Raw genomic sequence first — 25,757 nt, 5'->3', positions numbered from 1 at the left:
TTATATATTATAATTATAATATAATATAAAAATATAATATAATAAAGATATATAAATAATTATAAATAATATAATATATTTATAATTAATTATAATAATTAAAAATAATTATATAAAAATGTAATACATAATATAAATTTAATATATTAATATATTATATAATATACGACGAGTAAAAGCGACAGCAAACTTATTTCATTTCAAATAATTCGCATTGCTGCGAATTCAGCAACAGGAAGTTTAGATGTTGTGTTACACGAGAGTAGAGGTGTGTTGCACGCTCGTTGCGACATTTTTAATAAATGTCAATTACGCTGGATAAGGATCGCTAGGGAATGAAAAGCGGTGCAAGGCGGTGCATTGTCCTGATCGAGTCATCGATCATTGTACCGGTTGAAAACCAATTCGCCGTGACGTTTCACTTCGCACCTGCCTGCGATAGAAACTATTAGAAATTGTTTACGACCCTTTGCCTCCGTCGTAAAAATGACAATTAATTCGCACGGCAATATCGCAACCGAATGGAAAAATTCGCTGTTGATAGTGGCGCAACGCGGAAATAGGATTTTCACACGGTGAAAAATAATCATTGAAACGTGCAAATATAGGAGAATTGATTTGTTCTGAACAAATGATTAATCGGTCGAATATTCATTGGTTTCTTTCTTTCGTGTTTTCCTTATTGTACCAACTGTGAGAAAGTAGATAGTTATCTACTGTATTTTATTTTACTATATTTACTATATTTATTATTTTATTTTACTAAACGTATATTTATTATTTTATATTATTATTCTTTTATTTTACTAAACATATATTACATATTTATTATTTTTATTTCATTTTACTATACGTATATTATATTTTTTATTTTATATTATTTTTATTTTATTGTACTAAACATATATTTGTTATTTTATATTATTATTATTTTATTTTATTAAACGTATAATTTATATGTCGTTGCAATATACAGAGTTACCGATTAATTGTCCGTTACGAAGAGGTATCTCTTGTTTAGAACTATAATCATACTTGTAACTCACGTGTGAGAGTCTACTTCTTTCTTCTAAGGTTTCTCTGAATGGCAATTAGCAAAGCAATTAAAGCGATGTAAATTAACGTAACTGTACGGAATCCCTTAAAGTATAATAACTGTATCCGAAACAAACTTAAGCTATACTACAACGCTATACCAATTGCAATTGTGATTTGTTCATGTATGTATGTGTATATATATATACGCATGAATAAATCACAATTATGCATACACACACGTTAAGATTAAATGAAAGAAAATCATGCGAATTTTCGGGATAGTAAACGGAACCTAAATAAATACTTCTAATTCACTTTAATTTCTTCAAATGTTTTATTGATTATCGAAATCTCAGAGTCAAAAATTTACTAAGAAGAGCAGTTGCCAATATTAATTAAACAAACTTCTTCCTCAGATTTAGAATTTTCGTAGAATTCGACCTCGACCGAAGAAATAAAAGATTCATCCTTTGCTTTACTCATTGTATGTTATACTATATGATATAAAAAAATATGACATGAATATAATAAAAAGAAACATAAAAAAATTATAAAAATAATATGATATAATAAAATATGAATATAAAAATAATGTAGTATAATAAAATATGAATATAAAAATAATGTAGTATAATAAAATATGAATATAAAAATAATGTAGTATAATAAAATATGAATATAAAAATAATGTAGTATAATAAAATATGAATATAAAAATAATGTAGTATAATAAAATATGAATATAAAAATAATGTAGTATAATAAAATATGAATATAAAAATAATGTGATATAATAAAGTATGAATATCAAAATAATGTGATATAATAAAGTATGAATATAAAAATAATACGATATAATAAAATATGAATATAAAAATAATATAGTATAATAAAATATGAATATAAAAATAATGTAGTATAATAAAATATGAATATAAAAATAATGTGATATAATAAAATATGAATATAAAAATAATGTGATATAATAAAGTATGAATATAAAAATAATACGATATAATAAAATATGAATATAAAAATAATAATACAATATAACAAAATATAATATAATTTATTATATAACAATATTATGTAACAAAAATATTACAATGTGAAAAAATATTTTTTCAACGTAACGGACACACTTCTATGCCTTCGAAATTACACAAGAATATTCGGAATTTCCTAAATTAGCAAATTTGCTGAATGATATACACGCGTGTACGTCACGTCCGTCTTCACTTTGGAATCCCCGCGCGCAATTCGAACTCGCCCCGATTGCGAGCCCGATATCCCGCGAGCTTCGCAGCCATCCGGAAACCATCGATTCCCACGGATTATTCTCGCATCGCGCGCGTTAGGTCGCGATTTACCTAGCGCCCGATCGCTCGTTGAGCAATTTTCGGGGTGTTTCACGGCTAGGAGAGAAACACGGCGGCTATTTCGCGGGGAGAAGGTGGAGGGAGTTCCTCCATCGTTCGACGCGAAGAGAAAGAAAGAGAAAGAAAGAGAAAGAGAGAGAGAGAGAGAGAGAAAGGCGCGAGGAGAGTAGTGTAGTCGCGAGCTGTGCAGCGCGAGCCAACACCACACCAGCTCCAGTCACCGATCGGATGTACAAGCAGCCGGTTCGTTCGTTCACATTTTCAGAGAAAATCGGCCAAACTCGCCTTTCGCCGCCAGTTGTGTCCTTTGCTTTCCCGCCAGTCTGGTGTCTCACCGCTGTGTCTGGACCAGCTGTACAGAGACGTAACGTATGCAAGTGCGTGACGTTCGATCAGTGAAGTGTGTTGCCGATCCCTTGTGGCGGATCATGTGATGACAGGGAGCAATCCGTGACGGGACACAACGACATCGACCTGGTACGTTCGTTCGCGATCCTTCTGCGGCCTCCGTTCGCGGACTGGTGAGAGAGAGCCAGTGCCCTGAGGACAGAGAAACACAGCCGAAATTCAGTTTTACCAATTTCGAAGAATTGTATTTAGCCCAAAATTTCAATACTTTGCTCAGTTTTTAAGTATAAGCCGGGGCAAAGCGAATAATAAATTTACTACCTCTCGATCATTTCTATTCATCAGTGATATCCGTGTTGGCGAGTTCGAAAAGAAAGCGACGAGTTTATCGTGTACGGTTTGGTCACTCGTTATGGTCCGCAATCGAAGTGGTTGATGATCAATCCGAGGCAAAAATCGGTCGTCATAGAAATCTTGTTATGCATTAATTAAAATAAATAGTTATTGTTAAATCTCGTAATGTATTCGTTCGTATTACGCGCGATACTATTTAAAAAGGGACGAGTTTATTGGCGGCGACGCTGATTTCAAACGAGAAATGAAGCAGAATAAGAGAGCAGAGAAACATTTTTGTACTCTCAGTTGTTCAACCGCTTGCGCTTGAAATGACGCGCCACGCACGTCGAGAAGTTTTTTCTTTAGCCTGAAATTGCAATGTTTTCTCAATTTTTAAGTATATTTAAGTATAACCCAGGCAAAAATCAAAAATTTATTATTTATTAGTCATATCTATCCAGCGATGTACCGATGAATTCAAAAAAGAAGACGAATTATTGTATACGGTTTGGTCACTCGTTATGGTCCGCGAACCAGTTACTAGCGCAAGAGGTTTTAAGAGGATTTCGAGAGGATTGTGTTTTTTTTTTTTTTTTTCTATTCATTTTTAAACGAGATTTTTAAACTTTGCACCATGAAATGCACGGCGCTTCGTCGCCAAAATTCAATTTCTATCATTTTAAACTTTGTGTTTTTTCTGTTTATCCTTCGAGGGTTTTAAACTCGTGCATGTAATGTAGTATGAAATATGCTCAAAATCCAATTTTTATAATTTTGAGCTTCAAGAGGATTGTGTTTCTTTTTTTTGTTCACCTTCAAAAATTTTGGAATTTCGCGCAGAGGATTGTGTTTCCTTTTTTTGCTCATCTTCAAAAATTTTGGAATTTTACATAGTGTAACATGGAACATCGTCAAAATGCAATTTTTATAATTTTAAGCTTTAAAATTATGTTTTTCTGTTCATCCACCATGGCGCCAAAATCCAATTTCTATCATTTTAAACTTTGAGAGGACCGTGTTTTTTCTGTTTGTCTTACGAGGTTTTTAAACTCTGCGCGCAATATGCTGTAGAATACGTTCCATCGCTAAAATCCAATTTTTATAATTTCAAGCTTCGAGAGGATCGTGCCTTTTCTGTTCATCTTCAAAGATTTTAGAATTTTGCGCAGTATAGTATGGAATACGGCGCTTCGTATTCGCTACGGCCAATTTTTATCATTTTAAGCTTTGAGAGGATCGTGTTTTTTTCTATTTATCCTTCGACGTTTTTAAACTCGTGCATGTAGTGTATTACGAAATATGCTCAAACTCCAATTTTTATAATTTTAAACTTCAAGAGGATTGTGTTTTTCTTTTTTTTTTTTTTTCTGTTCATCTTCAAAAAATTTGGAATTTTGCGTAGCGTAACATGGAACATCATCAAAATACAATTTTTATAATTCCAAACTTTAAAATTATGTTTAAATTTAATTATGTTTCAAAATGTTTCATAGTCAAATATAGAGGAAATTTAACAGTAAGTGGGTGAAGCACAGAGTATTTAGTGAAAGTTCACCATGAATTTTTATGAAAATAATGTACCTGCATACGAGGAGAAGTAGAACAATTGTGGTTAATTGATAAATTTTCGAGCTATGTAACAAGATCGCGTGAGATATTCGAAATCGCAGTAGATTCGCGAGATCAAAGTGAGTTTCTCGTTTCGAAGAAAGATCCTTATCCATTGGAAAAGAGAAGATTTATTGCTCGCGAGAGATCCTCGCTGATAGAGGAGTTAATTCGACGAATAATAGGTTTGGTCTTGAAACAATTTTTTCTTGTAATTTGATGAAAGTTCCCTTGCAAAGTTCTACTTGGAAAGATTTACTTACTATGGATAATAATTTGTTGTAGTTCGAAGTGACACGAAAACGTAATTGTCAATTTTCTTTACGATGATTTGATGAAAATTTCATAGAAATTATTCGCAAGAGAGTTCGCAAATATGTATAAATCGTTTATATAAATTAATATTGAGATATATAAATCATTTTCTTCAAATTAATATTGAAGATTATGATAATTGGAAATTAATATTGAAGATTATAATAATTGGAAATCTAATTTGAACGATTTTTCCTCTAATTAGACGAAACGTGTGCAAATCATTTCAGAACACTTCTATTCGCACTTGTATGTAAATCATTTTTCTAAGATAAATAGCCCTAATAAATTGTTGAACCCAGTTTCTTTCGGGCAAGTTGAAAGAGCTGCATGAATATGTAGAGGATGATTATGATGGAAATTATATTCAGTGGGAATTTTCATGCAACTTTTTCTTCAATTTCGTATTTCACGTTATTACCGAGTTGGTAACTTTTGCAAAATTATTTCGACATGTCTTTGTGAATATATATCGTACACTTTTAAAATTTTATTAGCAAAGACATGGAAAAATAAAAATATATATTAATAAATTCAGAAAACATAGAATGCGCACAATAGATGAAAATATATAAAATGTCCAAAATGGAATATCTGTTGAAATATTTAACATGTGAAAAACAAATCTCTGTCTAATTTATTTTTACAATGTACTAATCGTGTCTCACAGTTTCTAATAAATTTTTATAATAAATTGTTGTTAAATTTCTACAATGAATGTTTAAATACTTTTGTGAATAACTGTATATTATTACTACATATCAATCAAAGTATTATACTTGGAAATACGCAAGACAGAGAGAATTTCAAAATAGACAAATACAGAGAATGCACAGCATGAGTATTTATAACAATAACTAGTAGCGGAAAGAAATTTTTGCGTTCTTTCGGTCTTTTGTCGTTTTCAAAATTAAAAAAATATGAAATATGAAAATATTCTCGTTGGTACTCATGAAATTTCGTGTTAAACACCTTTTTAAAATATCGCAAATCCTTCTCGTTTGCTAAACTGAGCGTCAAAACATCAAAGTCCAAGGATCGCAGCGGGATTAAATTCCGTTTTTTTTTCAATTTATACTTTCACTAAAATATAAATTTTGTATATGATGTAATATACGTTTGCTAAAATGAAAATTTTACTAAAATACAAACCTATTGTTTATATTATAAAATATATAATGTGCATTGTATAAATAATTACTATTGTATAATAATAATATAATAAATATTGTATAAATTATAAAGTATAAAATATAATTTTACTAAAATTTTTATACTTTTATAAAGCATATTTTATCCAGTATTTGTAAAATAAATTTTACGTTCGTAATATTTGCAAAATATTATGTTTAAAAATATGAAAATACTTTTAAACTGGACTTTTATTTATATTTTTAAATATTTTTATTTATATATATATTTATTTTTATTAATATATTATTTATATGTATACTTAATAAAAATATTTATATAAATAATAAAACATTATTTATATAAATATTTTTATCTATATATATTTATTTTTATTAATATATTATTTATATAAATACTTAATAAAAATATTTATATAAATACTTAATAAAAATATTTACATAAATAATAAAATATTATTTATATAAATATTTTATCTATATATTATATATATATTATCTATATATATTTATATAAATATTTTATCTATATATATTATATTTACAAAAATATAAAATCATATAAAATCGTTCAAGCTACTCTGCTTCCGTCCCAAATTTCTCAGAGCTTCATTCTCCAATCGTCGTCCGTATTTCGCGCGGACAATTAGCAGTTACCATTATTTCGCGTTCAAATCAACGGCAGAGGAGTACAAACACACGCTTGAACAAACAACCTGTGTACGTACATAACGCAACGTAACGCAACGTAACTGTAAAGCAACGCGTTTTACGTGTGAAAGTTCTTCTTCTTGCCAGCGTCGTCGTCCCGCCGGTGGTATCGCGAGGAACAGCTGAAATACCACTGTGTATTCTGTTGACCGATTCATATTCCTCTAGCTCGTAACAATTGTACCATTTAGCGGAGCTAGGTCTGTGATCGCGTGCTCGCTGGCAATTCTATCCGCCAGGCGAGCGAGATCCTTCAGCTCGTGATGCTCGCGCGCCGAGGAATTCTTTTCCGGTCAGAAATTTACCGTACTCGGTTTCGTCTACCGTGAACTATCCATCATCGTGGAACAAACGTCGTCGTTCGACGATACGACTTCACCGAGAATTTTACACGAACACGTAAATATGAGAAATTCACGCGTGGATTATGTTGAGAGCGTTAAATAAATTGGAGACTGTTAATTGGTTAATTAGTAGCCACAGAAGTAGTGCAGAGTTTTCGTGGTCGATGGTAAAATCATCGGAGGAAAGTTATCTGATGGATCTTTTATTTTATTATCAAACAAGTTCAAACGTCGGTGTTTTGTCAGAAATTTACAGACATTGGCTAAAATTTTATGTTTAACAGATCGTTTAAACTGTTGCTCTTTTTTTTTTTTTTCTTTACTCTATTTTATTACAGTAAATTTCAAGTTGTGTTTTATCATTGAATATAGAGGAGATTAAATATTCAGTAATTATATTTTATTAATTTTGATATTTTAAATTTGTAGTTATTATTTTGTATTTTAATATTTTAAATTTATACTTATTATTTTGCATTTTAATATTTTAAATTTATACTTATTATTTTGCATTTTAATATTTTAAATTTATACTTATTATTTTGTATTTTAATATTTTAAATTTATACTTATTATTTTGTATTTTATTATTTTAAATTTATACTTATTATTTTGTATTTTAATATTTTAAATTTCTATTTATCATTTTGTATTTTAATATTTTAAATTTCTATTTATTATTTTATATTTTAAATTTATATTTATTATTTTGTATTTTAATATTTTAAATTTATACTTATTATTTTGTATTTTAATATTTTAAATTTATACTTATTATTTTGCATTTTAATATTTTAAATTTATATTTATTATTTTATATTTCAATATTTTAAATTTATACTTATTATTTTGTATTTTAATATTTTAAATTTATACTTATTATTATTTTGTATTTTAATATTTTAAATTTATACTTATTATTTTGCATTTTAATATTTTAAATTTCTATTTATCATTTTGTATTTTAATATTTTAAATTTCTATTTATTATTTTATATTTTAAATTTATACTTATTATTTTGTATTTTAATATTTTAAATTTATACTTATTATTTATTATTTTATATTTTAAATTTATACTTGTTACACTTTAAACCTATAAATATTGACCGATGAGCTTCACTAGACTGCATTTAAACATTAATAAACAGTAACATTTCAAATCAACGTTCAGTCTATTTTGTTGTGAAATATAATTATGTTATAAAAATATAATTTAACTTAAAATTTCAATTTTACACGTGAATTACTAAATTCTTTAAAAAAAGAATTCGAACAAAAATACGAACCACTAGAATATTAATTAGAATGCCGCGTGTCACTTTTTAATTGACAATTCCTAAACCGCAGGACTATAGAATTCTTATTATAAACTATAGAGTCTTAACTGCAGAGTCTTAACTGTACTTGATTTACAGACATTCTGCGTCGTATTTTTCTTGGCCAACAAACGTAACAGGGACGATTTACGATGCGTTTCAAGTAACAACGATGCCAAGTTTATTGTCCTATCACGCACACGAACGATATTGAAAAACGAAAGGACACGTCCCGTTGCGTTTTATTAAGTAATCGCGCGCGATCGTTGATTCGCTTGAACTCTGAAAGATTCGTAAATTTAATTGATGAATTTGACTTTTAATTCCATTAACAATTGGCACAATTCAAACACCGATCAATCTAAATCACTTCTTATCAAAGTAGCTAATTACCACATCTCTATTTACATATATAAATTCCATTTATTTGAAGTAAATTTTAGTCAATAACTGATACCTTCTACAAAGACATTTTGTCCTATAAAACCTTTTATAAAAACAAAATTGAAAAATGAGTTCCAAAATAATGTTTCTTCAAAAATTTTGTCAAATTTTTTGATCATGCGTTTGTCAAAGTATCGTATGTTTGTCCGAAATTGTTTGTTAATAATACATATCACATATTGATAATGATCACATTGGAACAACTAAATTTCTTTGTCGACTGAAGATCTCATCCATAAAAGAACATTTGCATAGCACAAGCCAACGTTAAAACTATCAAAGTACCAACACTGCCAACAGAAATTTTATGAATTTACAATCATGTATTTCTACAGATTTAAATGACTTTTTGTAAAATACATAAATACAAGTTCTTTATTGTTATACATATCTTATTTTGTTGCACTCCAATTTGTCTGATGTAAGTTGTATACTTTAGTCTAAAAGTAGTAATCAGCATTTAGTATTTCGTACTTAAGTTTTATACTTTGGTATTTTAGCGACAGTTTCAGTTTTTTAATAGAAAGCAACTTACACCGATCAGTTTCTAAAAAATTCAATTAATGCGACCGAAAGAAAAATTTCTAGATTGTTCTCTTTGTCTTCTCATCGATAAACACAAGTCGATATAAGATTATAGAATATTAATTTACAAGATTATAACTTAACAACATTATAGAATATTATAGAAGTTATAGAATATTAATATATTATAGAAATATATAAATAATATAAATATATATTATATTTATATAATATTATATTAATTAATATTTATACATTAATATATATATTAATTTTTATATTAATAATATAATATATTATTTATATACATTACAGAATATTACAGAAATTACAGAATAGTAATATAAATTTAGAATATAAGAATATTAATATCGTAATCATTGAATTTTCATATCGTTCCTTCTCATTCGTGAAAAGGAAAAAAAAGTGATTTGCTACAAATTTTGTTTCTTTCTTTGAAGAAAAAAAAAAAAAAAAAATTTCCATCTCGCCGACGGAGGAGACCTCACCATCTCACTTTCTACTCGAAGTTTCAATAAAATATTACGCCACGATATTATATATATATATATATATATATATATGTAACCAGCTCTCGATAGAAATCGAACGGTTTACCTGTCACCGCAACTTCGGACACTGTCGAACGGTTATCAACGCAGTTGTTGCTTGCTTAATTTACAGATCGTTGGGATTCAACGGAGTGTGTCAACCGGCTCGGCAGCCTCAGCGTCTATTGACCTTTGCTCGATCACGCAGTACCAGTAGCCGCTTCCGACCGAAATCCATCAAGAAAAACGACGAGCCATCTTAGGGAAGCTATTTTAACCTTTGTACATTTTATCAGAAATATCCGAGAAATATATAACGCTAAAGAGCGAAGCACCGTGATTGTTCCCTGTTTTAAACAGAAATATAACAGATCCAGGAAAGATACGAATATTTTATCCAAGATACCAGAGGAGAATCAAAGAAAAAGGGGTTGAACAGAGTGAACGAGTAAATGACCGAACCACGCTTGTGGTTTGCTGTAGAAACGAGAGGGAAACGGGCGTGTATTACGTTAGTGATGTGTTAGAACGCCTCTGGAAAGGAGAAGAAAGAGGAAGAAGCATGGAGAACGCGGCGATTGCGCTCGATTCGACGGTCAGGAGCCAGGATTCGAGCAATTCGAAGGACTCGAAGGGATCGAAAGACTCGAGCGCGTCCGATTCGAAGCCGGAGAGCTGTCTGGAATCGAAACACTCGAAGGAGATCCTCATCTCGGAGAAGCAGCAACGACAACAGCAGCCGCGAACGCAGCAACATCCGGATGATCGACAGAAGCTGAAGAGCATCGAGTCGAAGGACGAGTCGAACATTCTGATGTTCACTTCCTGCGGGCAACTGCTCCTTGGTAAGTTTGCTTCTCACATTTCTAGTGGGTCAGTTCTGTTTCTCGAGATCCACACTCTCTTTGTGAATTGTCATTCGATGGAATTACAAGTGAAAGTTAATTTGCACGCTTGAGAGTTAACTTCAGTTTAGGAAATTAGCTTTGAAGAGATTGAAGACTGGAGAATGAGCTTTGAAATTATCTTGGACTTGGTATTCCTGTGGGCAAAATTTACAGTTGTAGATTTTATTTTTGTTACCTTCAAGTTAGAAATTTTATTTTTATTTTACATTTCTAGTGGGTCAATTCTGTTTCTCGAGATCCACACTCTCTTTGTGAATTGTTATTCGATGGAATTATAAATGAAAGTTAATTTGGACGCTTGAAAGTTAACTTCAGTTTAGGAAATTAGCTTTGAAGAGATTGAAGACTGGAGAATGAGCTTTGAAATTATCTTGAACTTGGTATTCCTGTGGGCAAAATTTACAGTTGTAGATTTTATTTTTGTTACCTTCAAGTTAGAAATTTTATTTTTATTTTACATTTCTAGTGGGTCAGTTCTGTTTCTCGAGATCCACACTCTCTTTGTGAATTGTTATTCGATGGAATTATAAATGAAAGTTAATTTGGACGCTTGAGAGTTAACTTCAGTTTAGGAAATTAGCTTTGAAGAGATTGAAGACTGGAGAATGAGCTTTGAAATTATCTTGGACTTGGTATTCCTGTGGGCAAAATTTACAGTTGTAGATTTTATTTTTGTTACCTTCAAGTTAGAAATTTTATTTTTATTTTACATTTCTAGTGGGTCAATTCTGTTTCTCGAGATCCACACTCTCTTTGTGAATTGTTATTCGATGGAATTACAAGTGAAAGTTAATTTGCACGCTTGAGAGTTAACTTCAGTTTAGGAAATTAGCTTTGAAAAGATTGAAGACTGAAGAACAAGCTTTGGAATTATTTTGGGACTTGGTATTTCTGTGGACAAGATTTATAGTTGTGGATTTTATTTTTATTTACTTGAGGAATTGCAAACGTCCCTGTGGTAGAATTTAAAAATTTTGGGCCTAGAAAGTAGAGCTGTTTGATTTCTAATAATTCTTTTAATCTTAGGATTTAGAATTTTATTTATTGTACAATACATAAGGAAAATCCTTTGCATCAAGTTTCATCTTGATTTGATTTATAATTATTACTGAAAATGCTCTCATAATATAATTAATGCATAATACACTAAAATTGAATTTAGAAATAAAAATTTCTATGTTTGTACATGTATAATATTTATTAATAATAATATACAATATATAATTGTAGATACATATATATAAAAATTAGAATATTCATTTCATTGAAAGTGATGTGAGTCCACTTTCTTTTACTACAATATTTCAATTGATCAAAACAAAACGAGTGCTTTAAGATTTAAACTACAAATTGTTTATAAATAAAAAAAATTCACGTCAAGTGATTTCAAATGTTTCGTTTTTTCAATTTCCTTGAAAAATTCTGAGGATTTACGTCGCTTTCAAAATGGTAAAATCCAGTAGAGATCATATTTATCAGAGATTGGTACGAGTACAGTATAAAAGAAAAGCAAGTGGCGTACGAACAACAAGGGGAAGTAGACCGTGCACTATCAGACACATTTGATATCCACTACAATACGATCTGTACAATTCGTTTGATTGCAATTTATCATGCACACGTGTATTACTTTGATTAATTGTTTCAACAGCATTATAACAATCATGACTGTTTACATAATTTCTTTCGATCTAGTGAACTTAATCGTTCACGATGGCAAATTATAAAAATTTGATTCACTGCAAGAACCTGTTTTGTCTTACAACGTCAGACATCCGCGGCAGAACACGTTTTTTGCCAAGCGTTTGATGGCAAACTAGAGATTAATTAATAATTATTCAGACTGATGATATGTAAATATACAAGTTTCTTCCGAAAGAAGGAAGAAGAAAATGTTTTCTCCGGTTACGTCAAACAATATTGATTATTACAGAAAAGAAATAATATCCGGATTCTTTGACAATTGAAATGCAAATATAGGCAAAAATAGTAGAAGAAATACAATTATGAAATTAGTTTAACGCGTGCTCCAGTTAAATTTTAGTTTAACAATATTTATATCATTCAGAAGGAACTAGTTTTCAAAATCGTTTGTGCCGTGGAGATTAGATTGAAAATACCGTAATACATTGTTATCTTTATTAGACGAGATGTTTCAAAATTTCTGAATCAGATAATAATTATTTTCGAAGCTTCAAATGTTGTGATTGGCCTGTGTGGAAAATGAAAAAAACTATTTGATGAAAGGCAATTTTTGCATTAATTTGAACTCGTGTATGCAGTATTTATACAATTAATTGTTGGAATGATACAAATGTGATAAAAATTAAGCAGCTCATGTTACAATATTTATTTCCTTCTTTCAGAAAATTTAAAAAATTGTAATTCTTGATTAACTCGATAATGGCGTATTTCGGAGATATTAATTTATGTTATTTATTTCATCTGTTTCGTTGAATAATTTATTTTTACGCGAGGGAAGGTCATTTGTTTTCTATTTTACAAATATTAATATTAGCAAACTTCCTAATAAAAATTGCAATAATTTCATTCACTTTCTACTCTTGTTTTCTCAATTTCTCTTACAAAGACACATGAATTATCGATTAATTAACGTTCGTAATTACGTTTGAAAAATAACGAATTGCTCGCGATTGTGCACAGTGTGTAAAACAAGCATTGAAACTGAGCAATTGGTTTCTACTTTCGCATAGAATCTCGATTGTTTCGAAATTCCGTGTGCATGAAAAGCACACTGAGCCGGCCACCGAACGCACATTTCACCAAACTGCATAGAAATCGACGTAAAAGTGAAAACATTTCACTTAGAAAGCCACACTTGTGTAACTGTTTCCACGGGTTTGCAAACCGTGGAGAATTGCCGCGCTGTAGTTCATTGTTGTATTCGATGCTCTCTGGTGACACTCTGGCGAATACAGTTATTCCAATGTTCTGCAATTCGTGTAAAAGACGAAAGTAAATTTTACTGTAGAAAAGCTCAAGATTGTGATTGGAATATTTTTTATTTTTAATATTATTAATATTTTTAATATTATTTTTATTTTTGATATCTTTAATATTATTTTTATTTTTAATATTATTAATATTTCATTAATATTTTTAATATTATTTTTATTTTTGATATTTTTAATATTAGTTTTAATATTCGTTCTAGATAATATTAACTGTATTTTATATAATAATACAACTCTTTACATATGACCACTATATATAAAATAGCTACTATTTAATTTTTCTAGAATAAACAGATATGGTGTATAATATGGTTATACATATACACATTGATACACTTAGTAAAAATATATATAACATATAATAAACATAAAACATACATATAATATATATTGATACAAACAGTAAAAATGCAGGAATATTAATATATTAACATGAATGTATAAATATATAAATACAAGCTAAATACATAAGTAAATTAACACATATTGTGACTACGTATACATTTCTTTACATATGACTTATATAATTTATATAGCTCTTTATATATGAACAGTGTATATAAAATAGCTACTATTTAATTTTTCTAGACAAATATAGTGTTTATCCTAAGAACATATTATATTATACATATACACATTGATATACATAGAAAAAAATATATATAATATATAGTAAACATAAAACGTATAATATATACTGATACATGTAGTAAATGTAGGAATATTAATATATTAATATACATAAATATATAAGTAAATTAACACATATTTCTTTACATATGACTTATATATGAACTCTTTATATATGAACACTATATACAAAATAGCTACTACTTACTGTCCTAAGAACATATTATATTATACATTGTAAAAATATGTACAACATATAATAAACATAAAACATATATGTAACATATATTGATACATATAGTAAAAATGTAGGGATATTAATATATCAATATACATGAATGTATGAATATATGAATACTCGCTAAATAAGTAAATTAACACATATTGCGACCATTAATCTTTAATAATAATCATTCTACGATTCCACCTGTACGTTTCTTCTAATTTAATTGTTAACTGTCTTCTTTCAGGTGTTGTTCTGGTAGTGTTCGGTATCCTAGTGCTGGTCCACGGAGCGGCTTTAGGCGGTTCCGGTGCAGGATTGTGGGCAGGTGTGGGTGCCCTAGCTGCAGGAGCGTTGGGCGTAGTGGCGACGCTCGCAACATCGTCGAGCAAGACGAATTCCAGCTTTTCCACGGCTCACCTTGCAGCCAGCCTCGTTGCCCTTGCCCTTTCGAACATGGCCGCAATCACGGCCTTGACTGCTATCGTCAGGGACTCGCAGAGGACACCGGAAGTGACCTTGCTCACTGTTCCGGTACGTATTGTGTCTACTTTCACCGGTACCTTCTATTTCTTTTTTCCTCTTCTCTACCATTGTAACACCACGCTGGAATTGTTAGCTACTGTTTTTTCCAACTGATCTCCCCTGATCTTTCATGCTCTCGTGGAAATTGGAAAGTGCAGAGGCGCACGCAAGGCACACAGTGTATGCAAAAATGTACAAAATTACATTTCCTCGGTTAAATAAACGAAGTGTTCATGGAAATACAAAGATCTGTAGTCTGGTAGTAAACAGCATATATAAAAGTAGCATATAAAAAGCATGTATAGAAGTAGATAGATGAATCATTCAGTAGTCATATTAACCAATTATTACAAGTAATATTTCTTTTGTCTATTTACACTGTTGTTTTGTTTATTATTGTTCGTATCTTCATCCTAACCAAGGTTTATGGAGATTCATTTGGAGTTTTTAGAATTGTGCATTAATCACTTTGGCTATTAAGAGTGTTGGCTCGTTCAGGATATTCTTACTAAATATTTAAAGAATCATCATAGAGAAATTTTATCTGGATATTGCGCACAGAACATTTTACTACACATATAGAATATTTTGAAATTTTCCCAGCAAGTGCAACCATGATCATCGATATATGAAGTGATATAAAAATATAGAAGTATGAATTATATAAAAGTCTAAAGTGAATCTGCAAATGTATAATATGCACAAGACTAGACTAATAAAATAAGAAGGCTAGAGACACATCATGTTTCACGTAGCATGTACAATTTACAAAAATATAAAACAAATAAATAAGAAATTAGTCGATTGGTGCGATAGTATAAGTCACTAATTTCCACGTTACTGCACCAATTTTTTTCAATTTTTGCTTAATAAGTAAACAGGGACGAGCAATTACACTGCCGCAAACTTTTCACGCAAACTTATCGCTCATGTAACGTATCGCGTCTCTACGGTGATAACAGAAATTTCCACTCTTCGAGTTGCACTAGCGATCACCGCGAAGGTATCAATTACGATCAATCATTAGCGATGCGATAAGTATAATTCAATGCCGGAGGGGGCGATTCTGTTGGCACGTGCCTATTCCGTGAAGCTACTAAGAAGTTAACGGTGACTTCATCGGGAAATTATTACCGCGCTGTCGTTGCATAGTTGCCTGTATGAAACGAAAACCGGGATCCACCATCGAGGATCGATAAAAATTTCTCACATCGATAGAGAAATTTCATTAACCTGCGCAAAGGTCAATACGGATCATCTTGCTGCGCAACTTTTTCCTTTTTTTTTTTTTTTGTTATTGATGGACTTAAACGATTACGACGACTTGTATTTAAAACGATTTTAACATTTGATGGACGATTTTAATACTTTCTCAAATTTTTTTTTTTTGTTAAATTTCTTGCGATTAGGAATTTTTACAGTTTTCTAAATTATCCTCGGTTTTTTGTGGAACCCAATTTTGAAGAGGAGAAACAAATTTCAACTGTTGACTTTGAAGCACGTTATAAAACTTAAAATTTATAATGTGCTCGTATAATTAAAATAAATTGAAATTTGTAATTGCCAAAACAACGTATCAATGTTTAACAAATGTTTAATTATAATGTTTGACAGAAGAAACAAATTCCTGGTTTGGATTCTATTATTTTAATTGTGTTTCTAAAAATTTTACATTGACACAGAAAAGAACAATGAAAAATTGTCGACAATTTAAACGTTTCGTATAACTTTGAGAAAGAAATTAAAATATAACGATCCAGTTGATCGCGTCTTAAAGAATCGTGAAGCTTCTACTTTGACATTCGTGGGCTTATTCTTCTGGCAGAAAACTTTTTCCTCGAAAATTGTAAAACTCTTTAATACAGTCCTTTAATACAATTATACTCTTCATTGTAATCCTTTGTATACAGATAAGAAAAATTCTTTTTCGTAACACAAATTTGTATGATTTTTATGTTTTAATATAATATAATATGATATTTAATATTTAATATTTAATATAATATTATGTAATATTTAATATAATATAATATAATATTATATAATGTTTAATATAATATAATATATATTTTTTAATATAATATAATATTATATATTATTTAATATTTAATAATTTAGTATTTAATATAATATAATATTTAATAATATTTTAATATTTAATATAATATAATATTTAATAATATTTTAATATTTAATATAATATAATATTTAATAATATTTTAATATTTAATAATATTTAATATTTAATATAATATAATATTTAATAATATTTAATATTTAATATATAATACAGTATAATATAATAGTTAATAATATTTTAATATTTAATATATAATACAGTATAATATAATATTTAATAATATTTTAATATTTAATATAATATAATATATTTAATATAATATAATATAATATTTAATATTTAATGTATTATGTAATATTATTATTGAAATTATTATTTAATACGTTTGGCATATTTAATTTTTATGCTTGTATATTTTATTATTATATAATAGTGTGGCTCAATTGATAGTAACCGACGTCGACCCAAAATTCGTTTACCAATAGTTTTCTCGTTCATCGATCGCCATCAACGCGAGTTTCGGCGTGACCAACCGGAACAGGGCCGTTGGAACCGTTTGACCGCCGGAGAAAGTTGCCAATGCCAAGGCTAAAACGCGGTCAGGGCACACGCGTGATCGTGAAATTTCACAAATTGCTTCGCCTTTGGTCCTCCACCCAAATGGGGTGGAGGACCTCTGCGCGCGCGTGTCCTCGCTTCCGATCGAAACGTTTCCGGGCGCAGTTACCTGAATCGAAAAAATGTTTTCGCGAAGCGATCGATCGCGGAAGTGTTCACAGGACGTAGCCTACGTTCTTCGAAAAGCTTCGTAAATTCTCGTGGCGCAGCAGGAATCCGAACGAGTCTCGCGAAAGAAACTGGATCGCTGAACGAATGATGGATCGGCGACATGACTCTCGAAGAGTCATAAATTCTGGTAACGTGACCTGTAATTTTCAAAAAAAAAGGATTTCCGCGGGAGAGTGGTAACAATTAATCGAGAGGAATTTTTGAACCTTCGAACGTGAACTCGAATTTAAGCAACGATGGATTAGAGATACATCGTTTCAAGGTCTTGATAAGTCTTTGCAGAAATCAGAATCATGAATCACGATTTTTTTTTTTTTTTTTTTTGATATTCTGCGAGCAGGTGGATTCTAGAATTAATGATGGATCGAAAGTATATGTTTTAAGAATGTTTTCTGTTTTAACAAGATTCGAGAAAGTTACGAATAAAGCCGTCAATTTTTCGTAAAGTCTTTTAGAATTAAATTATTTAATTTTAATTACTTCTAATTACTCGTGTTACTAATTTCAATTTACGAAGCCACGCAACATACAAAGTAAAATTGAACATTTCAAAATTCTCTGGTATGATATAAATTACTTTAGAAATTAATTATTTTGTAAAATATCTATTATTAATATATAATTATTATTTTTGAAATATTCTTTTATTATTATTTATGTGAATAAATTGATTATCTCTTCTCAAGTTGATCGTACATTCTGATAATGTGAAGTTAAACGAATCTCAAGTGTAACATTATCGAACAACGTGAAATTCATTCTCAACAAGAATTGAAGTAAATAGAACAAGTTGAAGTAACTAGACTTTGACGAATATGGATTGCTGAACCTTCGTTCCACCGTTTGACAGGAGAAAGTCCTCTGAAGTAGAGATGTGCCCAGTCTATATTTGTCTTTACTTCTCAATCGAAAGAATATGTCAATTTGTCTTTCGTTCACATCACAATACAACCAATATATATCCAAGTTAATGGACTAATTTACTACTCCATTTCTCTGTTGCATTCATGAAACTGTACTTGATGTACCTACTTGGTGCAACACATTAACGAGATTGTAAGAACAATAGGAGAAGAAAATGAGAGCACAGTTGGATATCGAGTGTCAGAAGCTTCAACACGGATATTTCCATGCGTATTACGTGATTAACATAATATATGAAACGTTATAGCTATAAAATCCCTTTCTTAAAAATCGTAAAGTCCTATAGATGATCAACAATCTGGATACAATAGGCTATACAATTTCGTAAATGTAATTTCATACGTTTGTACATCTTATGTTAGTGCTTGTCGATATGATGATCTCGCAGTTGAAATAGCATTGACCATTAATTGGCTAAATGTACTTGCCATATACCAACTGTCAGGCTATCATTTATAATATACTCCAAGCGTGTTACCACATCTTCCCTCCTTCAGTTTCTGCAACTGAAACAAAAAAAAAAGGCAATAAAACAGTAAAAGTTTAAGACAATGATGATAAATGTAAATAATTATTTAAAGTATTTATTCTATTATATAATTATATTATTTAAATATTATACTATTAGTATATTGTATTATATTATATTAGTATAATATAATATAGTATTAAATATTATAGTAGTATATTATATTATATACTATATAAATATTATACTATTAGTATCAGTAATATATATTATATATTATACAAATAATATAAAAAATTTGTACATTATATGCTATCATTTATAATATACTCCAAGCATGTTACCACATCTTCCCTCCTTCAGTTTCTACAATTGAAACAAAAAAAAAAGACAATAAAACAATAAAAGTTTAAGACAATGATGATAAATGTAAATAATTATTTAAAATATATTTATTATATTATATAATTATATTATTTAAATATTATACTATTGGTATAATATAGTATTAAATATTATAAAAATATATTTATTATATTATATAATATTATTTAAAAATTATACTATTAGTACAATATAGTATTAAATATTAGTATTAGTAGTATATATTATATATTATACAAATAAATTGTACATTATATGCTACCATTTATAATATGCTCCAAGCATGTTACCACATTTTCTCCCTGTTCTATCCTCCCGTACAACTGAAACAAAAGAAAGACAGTAAGACAATAACAGTTTAAGACAATGATAACAAATACAAACAATTATACAAGACACAATTACATTTGTTACATCATACAATTATATTACTTAAATATTATACTATTTGTATTGTACATTATACATTGTACAAATAATGTAAAAAATTTGTATGTTATATAAACGTATAAAAGTACAAATATAAGACACTTTTACTTTATTTGTATAAAAGTACAAATATATATAAGACACGTTTATATAAACGTATAAAAGTACAAATTAAAGACACTAGTAAAAGACATATGTATACTAACCGTCGTCTTGTTCTACACAGGGCGAAGACAACGAGGCAACCGAGATGGAGGGTAGCTGGGCGAGCCTGTTGGCAAGCGTCGGTCTTCTAGTGACCAGCGTCGCCGAGCTGTTGGTCTCTGGCTACAGCTGCCTGACCTTGACCCCGAAGCTCTGCGGATGCCTCCGAGCGAGCAACGTCGACGACGTAACGAACGACGGCCGATTGAAGACCCGCAACATGGTCCATCAGTGGGTGACCGCGCAGAACCACGTGCCGCCGAAAAGTCAGCCGATCTACGTGGTGCAGCCGATGCTGCCGATGCATCCGATGATCCAGGTGAGGTCCGGGACCCTCTCTCCCACGACCCTTCGTAGCTTCGTAGGCTGCTGCGAGCTACTCCGACCTCCGTGGCGAACTGGATGGTAGGGGGATAGGTCAGTGACACGGAGAGGCGAGCTAGAAAGTTCAGACACCAGAGATCGGCCATGATCGCGCCAGAGAGAAACTCGCCAGGCTCCGGGCGATCTCCGTGCCTACATTTCGGGAGATGCACGAGCTCTCGGCGTAGCCGATCCAGCAGCGCAGGTGTTTTCTGTGTCAGCAGGATGAAACAAGCGGAGCTTCTCTCTGTCTCTCTCTTTCTCTTTCTCTTTCTCTTTCTCCTTCCGTCGTGACTCGCTTTTCGGATTCCCCTTTCTTCAAGTACTCGAGGGTAGAAATGGGATCGAGTTTCGATCGTTGAAAGTATCCATCTATCAGATCTGTTTTCAAATTTGGGTTCAATTATATTCAAATGATTACTTATTACATGCAACTTACAAACAATTGTTAATTACTGAGGTCGTGTATTTTCTTTTTCTAGAACAAACTTGAACGATCAGATTGTACAATAAATTTGCAGTTTAAATTTGTTACATTGTAAGATATATGTCCATCTATTAGAAGAAGATGTAATTACTTTCTGGCCAAACCAATATATAGTTATATTCAAATTTAAGCATGATTGTTTTAAACGTTTCACGAGTACTACATAAATAGAATACTAAAGTACGTCAGCAATAGCTAATTATAACTAATTATAGTTGTATAAATTATACAGTTACATTCAACTTTAACTTGTACAATTATATAGTTATATTCAGATTTAAACTGGATTGTTTCATGAATGCTACATGAATAGAATACTGATAGATAAAGTATCTCAGACGTAGGTTCAGACTTAGCTAATTATAGCTAATTATGATTATGTAAGTTACATTCAACTTTAACTTGTACAATTATATAGTTATATTCAGATTTAAACTGGATTGTTTCATGAATGCTACATGAATAGAATACTGATAGATAAAGTATCTCAGACGTAGGTTCAGACTTAGCTAATTATAGCTAATTATGATTATGTAAGTTACATTCAACTTTAACTTGTATAATTATATAGTTATATTCAGATTTAAGCTAGATTGTTTCATGAATACTACATGAATAGAATACTGATAGATAAAGTATCTCAGACGTAGGTTCAGACTTAGCTAATTATAGCTAATTATGATTATGTAAGTTACATTCAACTTTAACTTGTATAATTATATAGTTATATTCAGATTTAAGCTGGATTGTTTCATGAATACTACATGAACAGAATACTGATAGATAAAGTATCTCAGAAGTAAGTTCAAACTTAACTAATTATAGCTAACTATGATTATGTAAGTTACATTCAACTATAACTTGTATAATTATATAGTTATATTCAGATTTATTATTCATGAATTCGAGTACTGCATGAATAGACTCGAATACTGATACATAAAGTAGGATTCAAATCTAGCTAATTATAACTAATTATATAAATTATGTAGTTACATTCAACTATAAGTTGCATAATTATATACATAGTTATATTCAAATTTATTATGGGATACTTTATGAATATTCATGAATAGAATACTAATAAAGTCAATAGAATACTAATAAAGTTCTTCAGATCTCCTGTAAATATTAACAAAGTATGTCCCTATTCTTCTACGTGATTTTCAACCTTGCGTTCTTACTATAATAGCCAGTATAAATGTATGATGTATCTGACGTGCATATAGCGTCTGCAATGAAAGTAATATCACTTTACTGTTCCACGTTTTCGCTCCTTTAAACAAGAAGACGAGAAATCTCACAAACATCAAACTACTTACCTCGATAGTACTCAAAATCTACAAATAGTTATTTTCAGTGCCCAGATTCAAAATCAGTTTGTATCAAATTGATACATACATTGTGCTTATTGAAATTTGTTGAATGTACCTTATGAATATTTACCTTCGAACAATGTAATATTGAAAATCCAGGAAATGGAACTTAGACATCCGAACTTGGCTCGGATTTGTGACGAGTGTATTGGACTCGATCCCATCCCTACTCGAGGATGCTCCAGGCGTAATACGCGTTTGCGGTCTGCGGATGCCTCGCGAGATTCTTGCGGTGGATAGCCGGTGATTGGTTTCGGCCAAGGAATGCGCGCTGTGTTTGTTCTCGTTGTTGGTGAATTTTCCTTTTGTTCCTCTCGAGGCGTAAGATCGATTCGTTGGGGAGTATCTTAGTTGGAAGTTCACGAGGAGCACGATACGATCAGCCACAGGTGACTTGGAATGGATACGGTAGAATCTATTTTGGGTTGGTTTACTTTGGGAAATTTTATGCGTGAATATTATGGAACCAGTTGCATTTGATTTCAGCGAAATCAAGGGTTTAATTAAAAAGAATTATAGGTGGGTTTTAGTCGTGAAAATGGTTTAACCATTATAAATAGATTTGTAGAAGATATTTAGAAATTTTATGTTAGCATTGTCCCATCATGATTAGATAAAGATATTTATTTATACTTCAGAAACCACAAAAATGTTCAGCTAGCCAATTACAAAATTTAGTAAGATGATCTACCAATTCTATTCATGTTAAATGCATGTTTGCGACTTGTAATACACTTTCAAATTTCACAGTTTACCTATAATGACGACAATAATTGTCTCATATCATGATACTAATGAAATTTCAAAATGTTCCCTTATGATATACACCTTGTGATATATCCATAAATATTGTCATATTATAAATATTGTCAAATTATTATAATAATATTATATTATAAATATTGTCAAATTAGTATAATATTAATATTATATTATAAATATTGTCAAATTATTATAATATTAATATTATATTATAATATTGTCACATTATTATAATATTAATATTATATTATAAATATTGTCATATTATTCTAATAATAATTATATTATAAATATTGTCAAATTATTACAATATTAATATTATATTATAAATATTGTCAAATTATTATAATACTAATATTATATTATAATATTGTCATATTTTTATAATACTAATATTAATATTAATATTATATTGTCAAATTATTATAATATTAATATTATATTATAAATATTGTCAAATTATTATAATAATAATATTATATTATAAATATTGTCAAATTATTATAATATTAATATTATATTATAATATTGTCAAATTATTATAATATTAATATTATATTATAATATTGTCATATTTTTATAATATTAATATTATATTATAAATATTGTCAAATTATTATAATACTAATATTATATTATAAATATTATCAAATTATTATAATAATAATATTATATTATAAATATTGTCAAATATTGTTATATTCTTCACGGTAAATTTAACAAATTTTGTCACAGTCGCCTTATGCAATGGCTGGCGCTCCTGCGAAATTTCCCGGAGGATTCGTGCCTGCTGGACCTCTGCCAATAGCCCCAGCTTATGGTGCTGTTCCTATGCTGCCGCACATGCCGTACGCGGCTCGTCCCCCATCGCAAATCGTAAGTATCTTCCGCCGCGATACACCCTTCGTATTCCAGTCGCGGTTTCTCCTGCCGAAAATTATTGCCGTGTCAAAATAGCCATTCGGTTCGACATCGACCAGTCGGAATGTTCGTTTCCCTTTACATATAATTATACGGCCACGAGAAAAAAATTCCTGAAACGGTCGATACCGTTCGAGCGTGGCGTTGTCCGTATAATTTCTCTTTCGAAATCTTTCTTACACGATTCTCAGTATTCGTGAGAGCGAGGCAAAACGAATTCTATCTTCTCCTAAAAGGTTCCTTTTCGAGAAGATGTTCGACTCGGTATGGTAATTAGAATATGTGTTCTTTTTGAAGACTGTTGAAATTTCATGGAAATTATCGTTTAGTATATGTAAAATTGTTGTTTAGCGAAAGAACAGGGAATGGCAATGTTCAATTTCAGATTCGGCCGAAACATAAGCGTCACATAACCGTGGATCATGAAGACACCATAGAGAGGAAGAAACAAACGGAAAGGAAAACGGAGTCCCCAAAGAGGATGTCCTCTATAGGAGAAGATCAGGTAGATCTAGCTCAAACGTACACAGGATTGGACAAAAAGATTTCAGAGGAGTTCATCTCGATCGCCATGGATCCGGAAAGGAAATCGAAAGCCTCCAGCAGTCATGGTAGTGAAATCGGTACTGCGAAAACCTCTTGAAAGCATGGTATCTACATTTTCAAGCTTCGTATCGTATATACGAAATATTCTCCTACATTTTTACGCGCATAATTAGTGCTAAAAAAGAAAACGAAGAAAAAGAAAGTTGCCTGATCATCCACGCTTCGAAGATGTATGATTATAATTGTATGCAAGTCGTTTCGAGGATTTTCCTCCGAGGCTTTAGAATTTTACTTCGTTATGATAGTATCCTGAAATTTTAATTAATTGTTGTTGTAGATATGAAGTTTTGATCTATTTTTTGAACCGTTTTAATGAAATCTGTTTTGAACAGGGAACATAGGTACACGTTGCTGTGCTTTTAATTGTATAAACATGATTAATAGGTAAGATTTAAAATATTGGTAGATTTATTTATTTTTTACATACATTTTATTACAGCTGTTGTTTATTATATGTATATTCTTCGTTGCATGTAGCAATAAGTACTTGAAGAAGAAACTCAGGCTTTTAAAAAGCGTAACAACGTATAGCTTTGTATATTTGTTATACAATATAATTCCAAAGGTAAACTGTAATTACATTTCAGTTTATATGATATAAGATAAAGATATAAAATTCTTTTTACACAGGAC

The 25,757-nt window shown here is 30.1% G+C and overlaps 2 protein-coding genes and 1 long non-coding RNA gene across 3 annotated transcripts in view; 2 read left to right on the top strand and 1 right to left on the bottom strand.

Annotated features, from left to right (window-relative positions):
- Positions 1–10,636, top strand: part of LOC122538400 (cytosolic endo-beta-N-acetylglucosaminidase) — a 48,330-nt gene extending 37,694 nt beyond the window's left edge. Inside the window, exon 9 of the mRNA XM_043672438.1 lies at positions 10,203–10,636. Within this exon, the coding sequence (XP_043528373.1) occupies positions 10,203–10,258 (56 nt within the window). The 3' untranslated portion in view covers positions 10,259–10,636. The remainder of the gene's footprint in view (positions 1–10,202) is intronic.
- Positions 10,637–15,207: 4,571 nt separating this feature from the next.
- LOC122538414 lies at positions 15,208–25,252 on the top strand. The gene is made up of 4 exons (XM_043672463.1): positions 15,208–15,339; positions 20,632–20,928; positions 24,333–24,473; positions 24,904–25,252. Exons 1-4 carry the CDS (start codon positions 15,262–15,264, stop codon positions 25,159–25,161), a joined length of 774 nt encoding a protein of 257 aa, XP_043528398.1. The 5' UTR covers positions 15,208–15,261; the 3' UTR covers positions 25,162–25,252.
- LOC122538433 lies at positions 18,867–20,732 on the bottom strand. Its single transcript, XR_006308850.1, has 3 exons — positions 20,612–20,732; positions 20,239–20,299; positions 18,867–19,629 (listed from the first exon to the last, which is right to left on the bottom strand). It is a non-coding gene; the product is annotated as an uncharacterized LOC122538433 (long non-coding RNA).
- Positions 25,253–25,757: the final 505 nt, after the last annotated feature.

This window comes from Frieseomelitta varia, unplaced genomic scaffold (genome assembly GCF_011392965.1).
Source record: "Frieseomelitta varia isolate USP_RPSP 00005682 unplaced genomic scaffold, Fvar_1.2 scaffold_163, whole genome shotgun sequence".
In the NCBI taxonomy this organism is placed as follows: Eukaryota; Metazoa; Arthropoda; class Insecta; order Hymenoptera; family Apidae; genus Frieseomelitta; species Frieseomelitta varia.
Note: the sequence above shows the minus strand (reverse complement) of the source record. Positions and strands in the feature narration are given on the sequence as shown.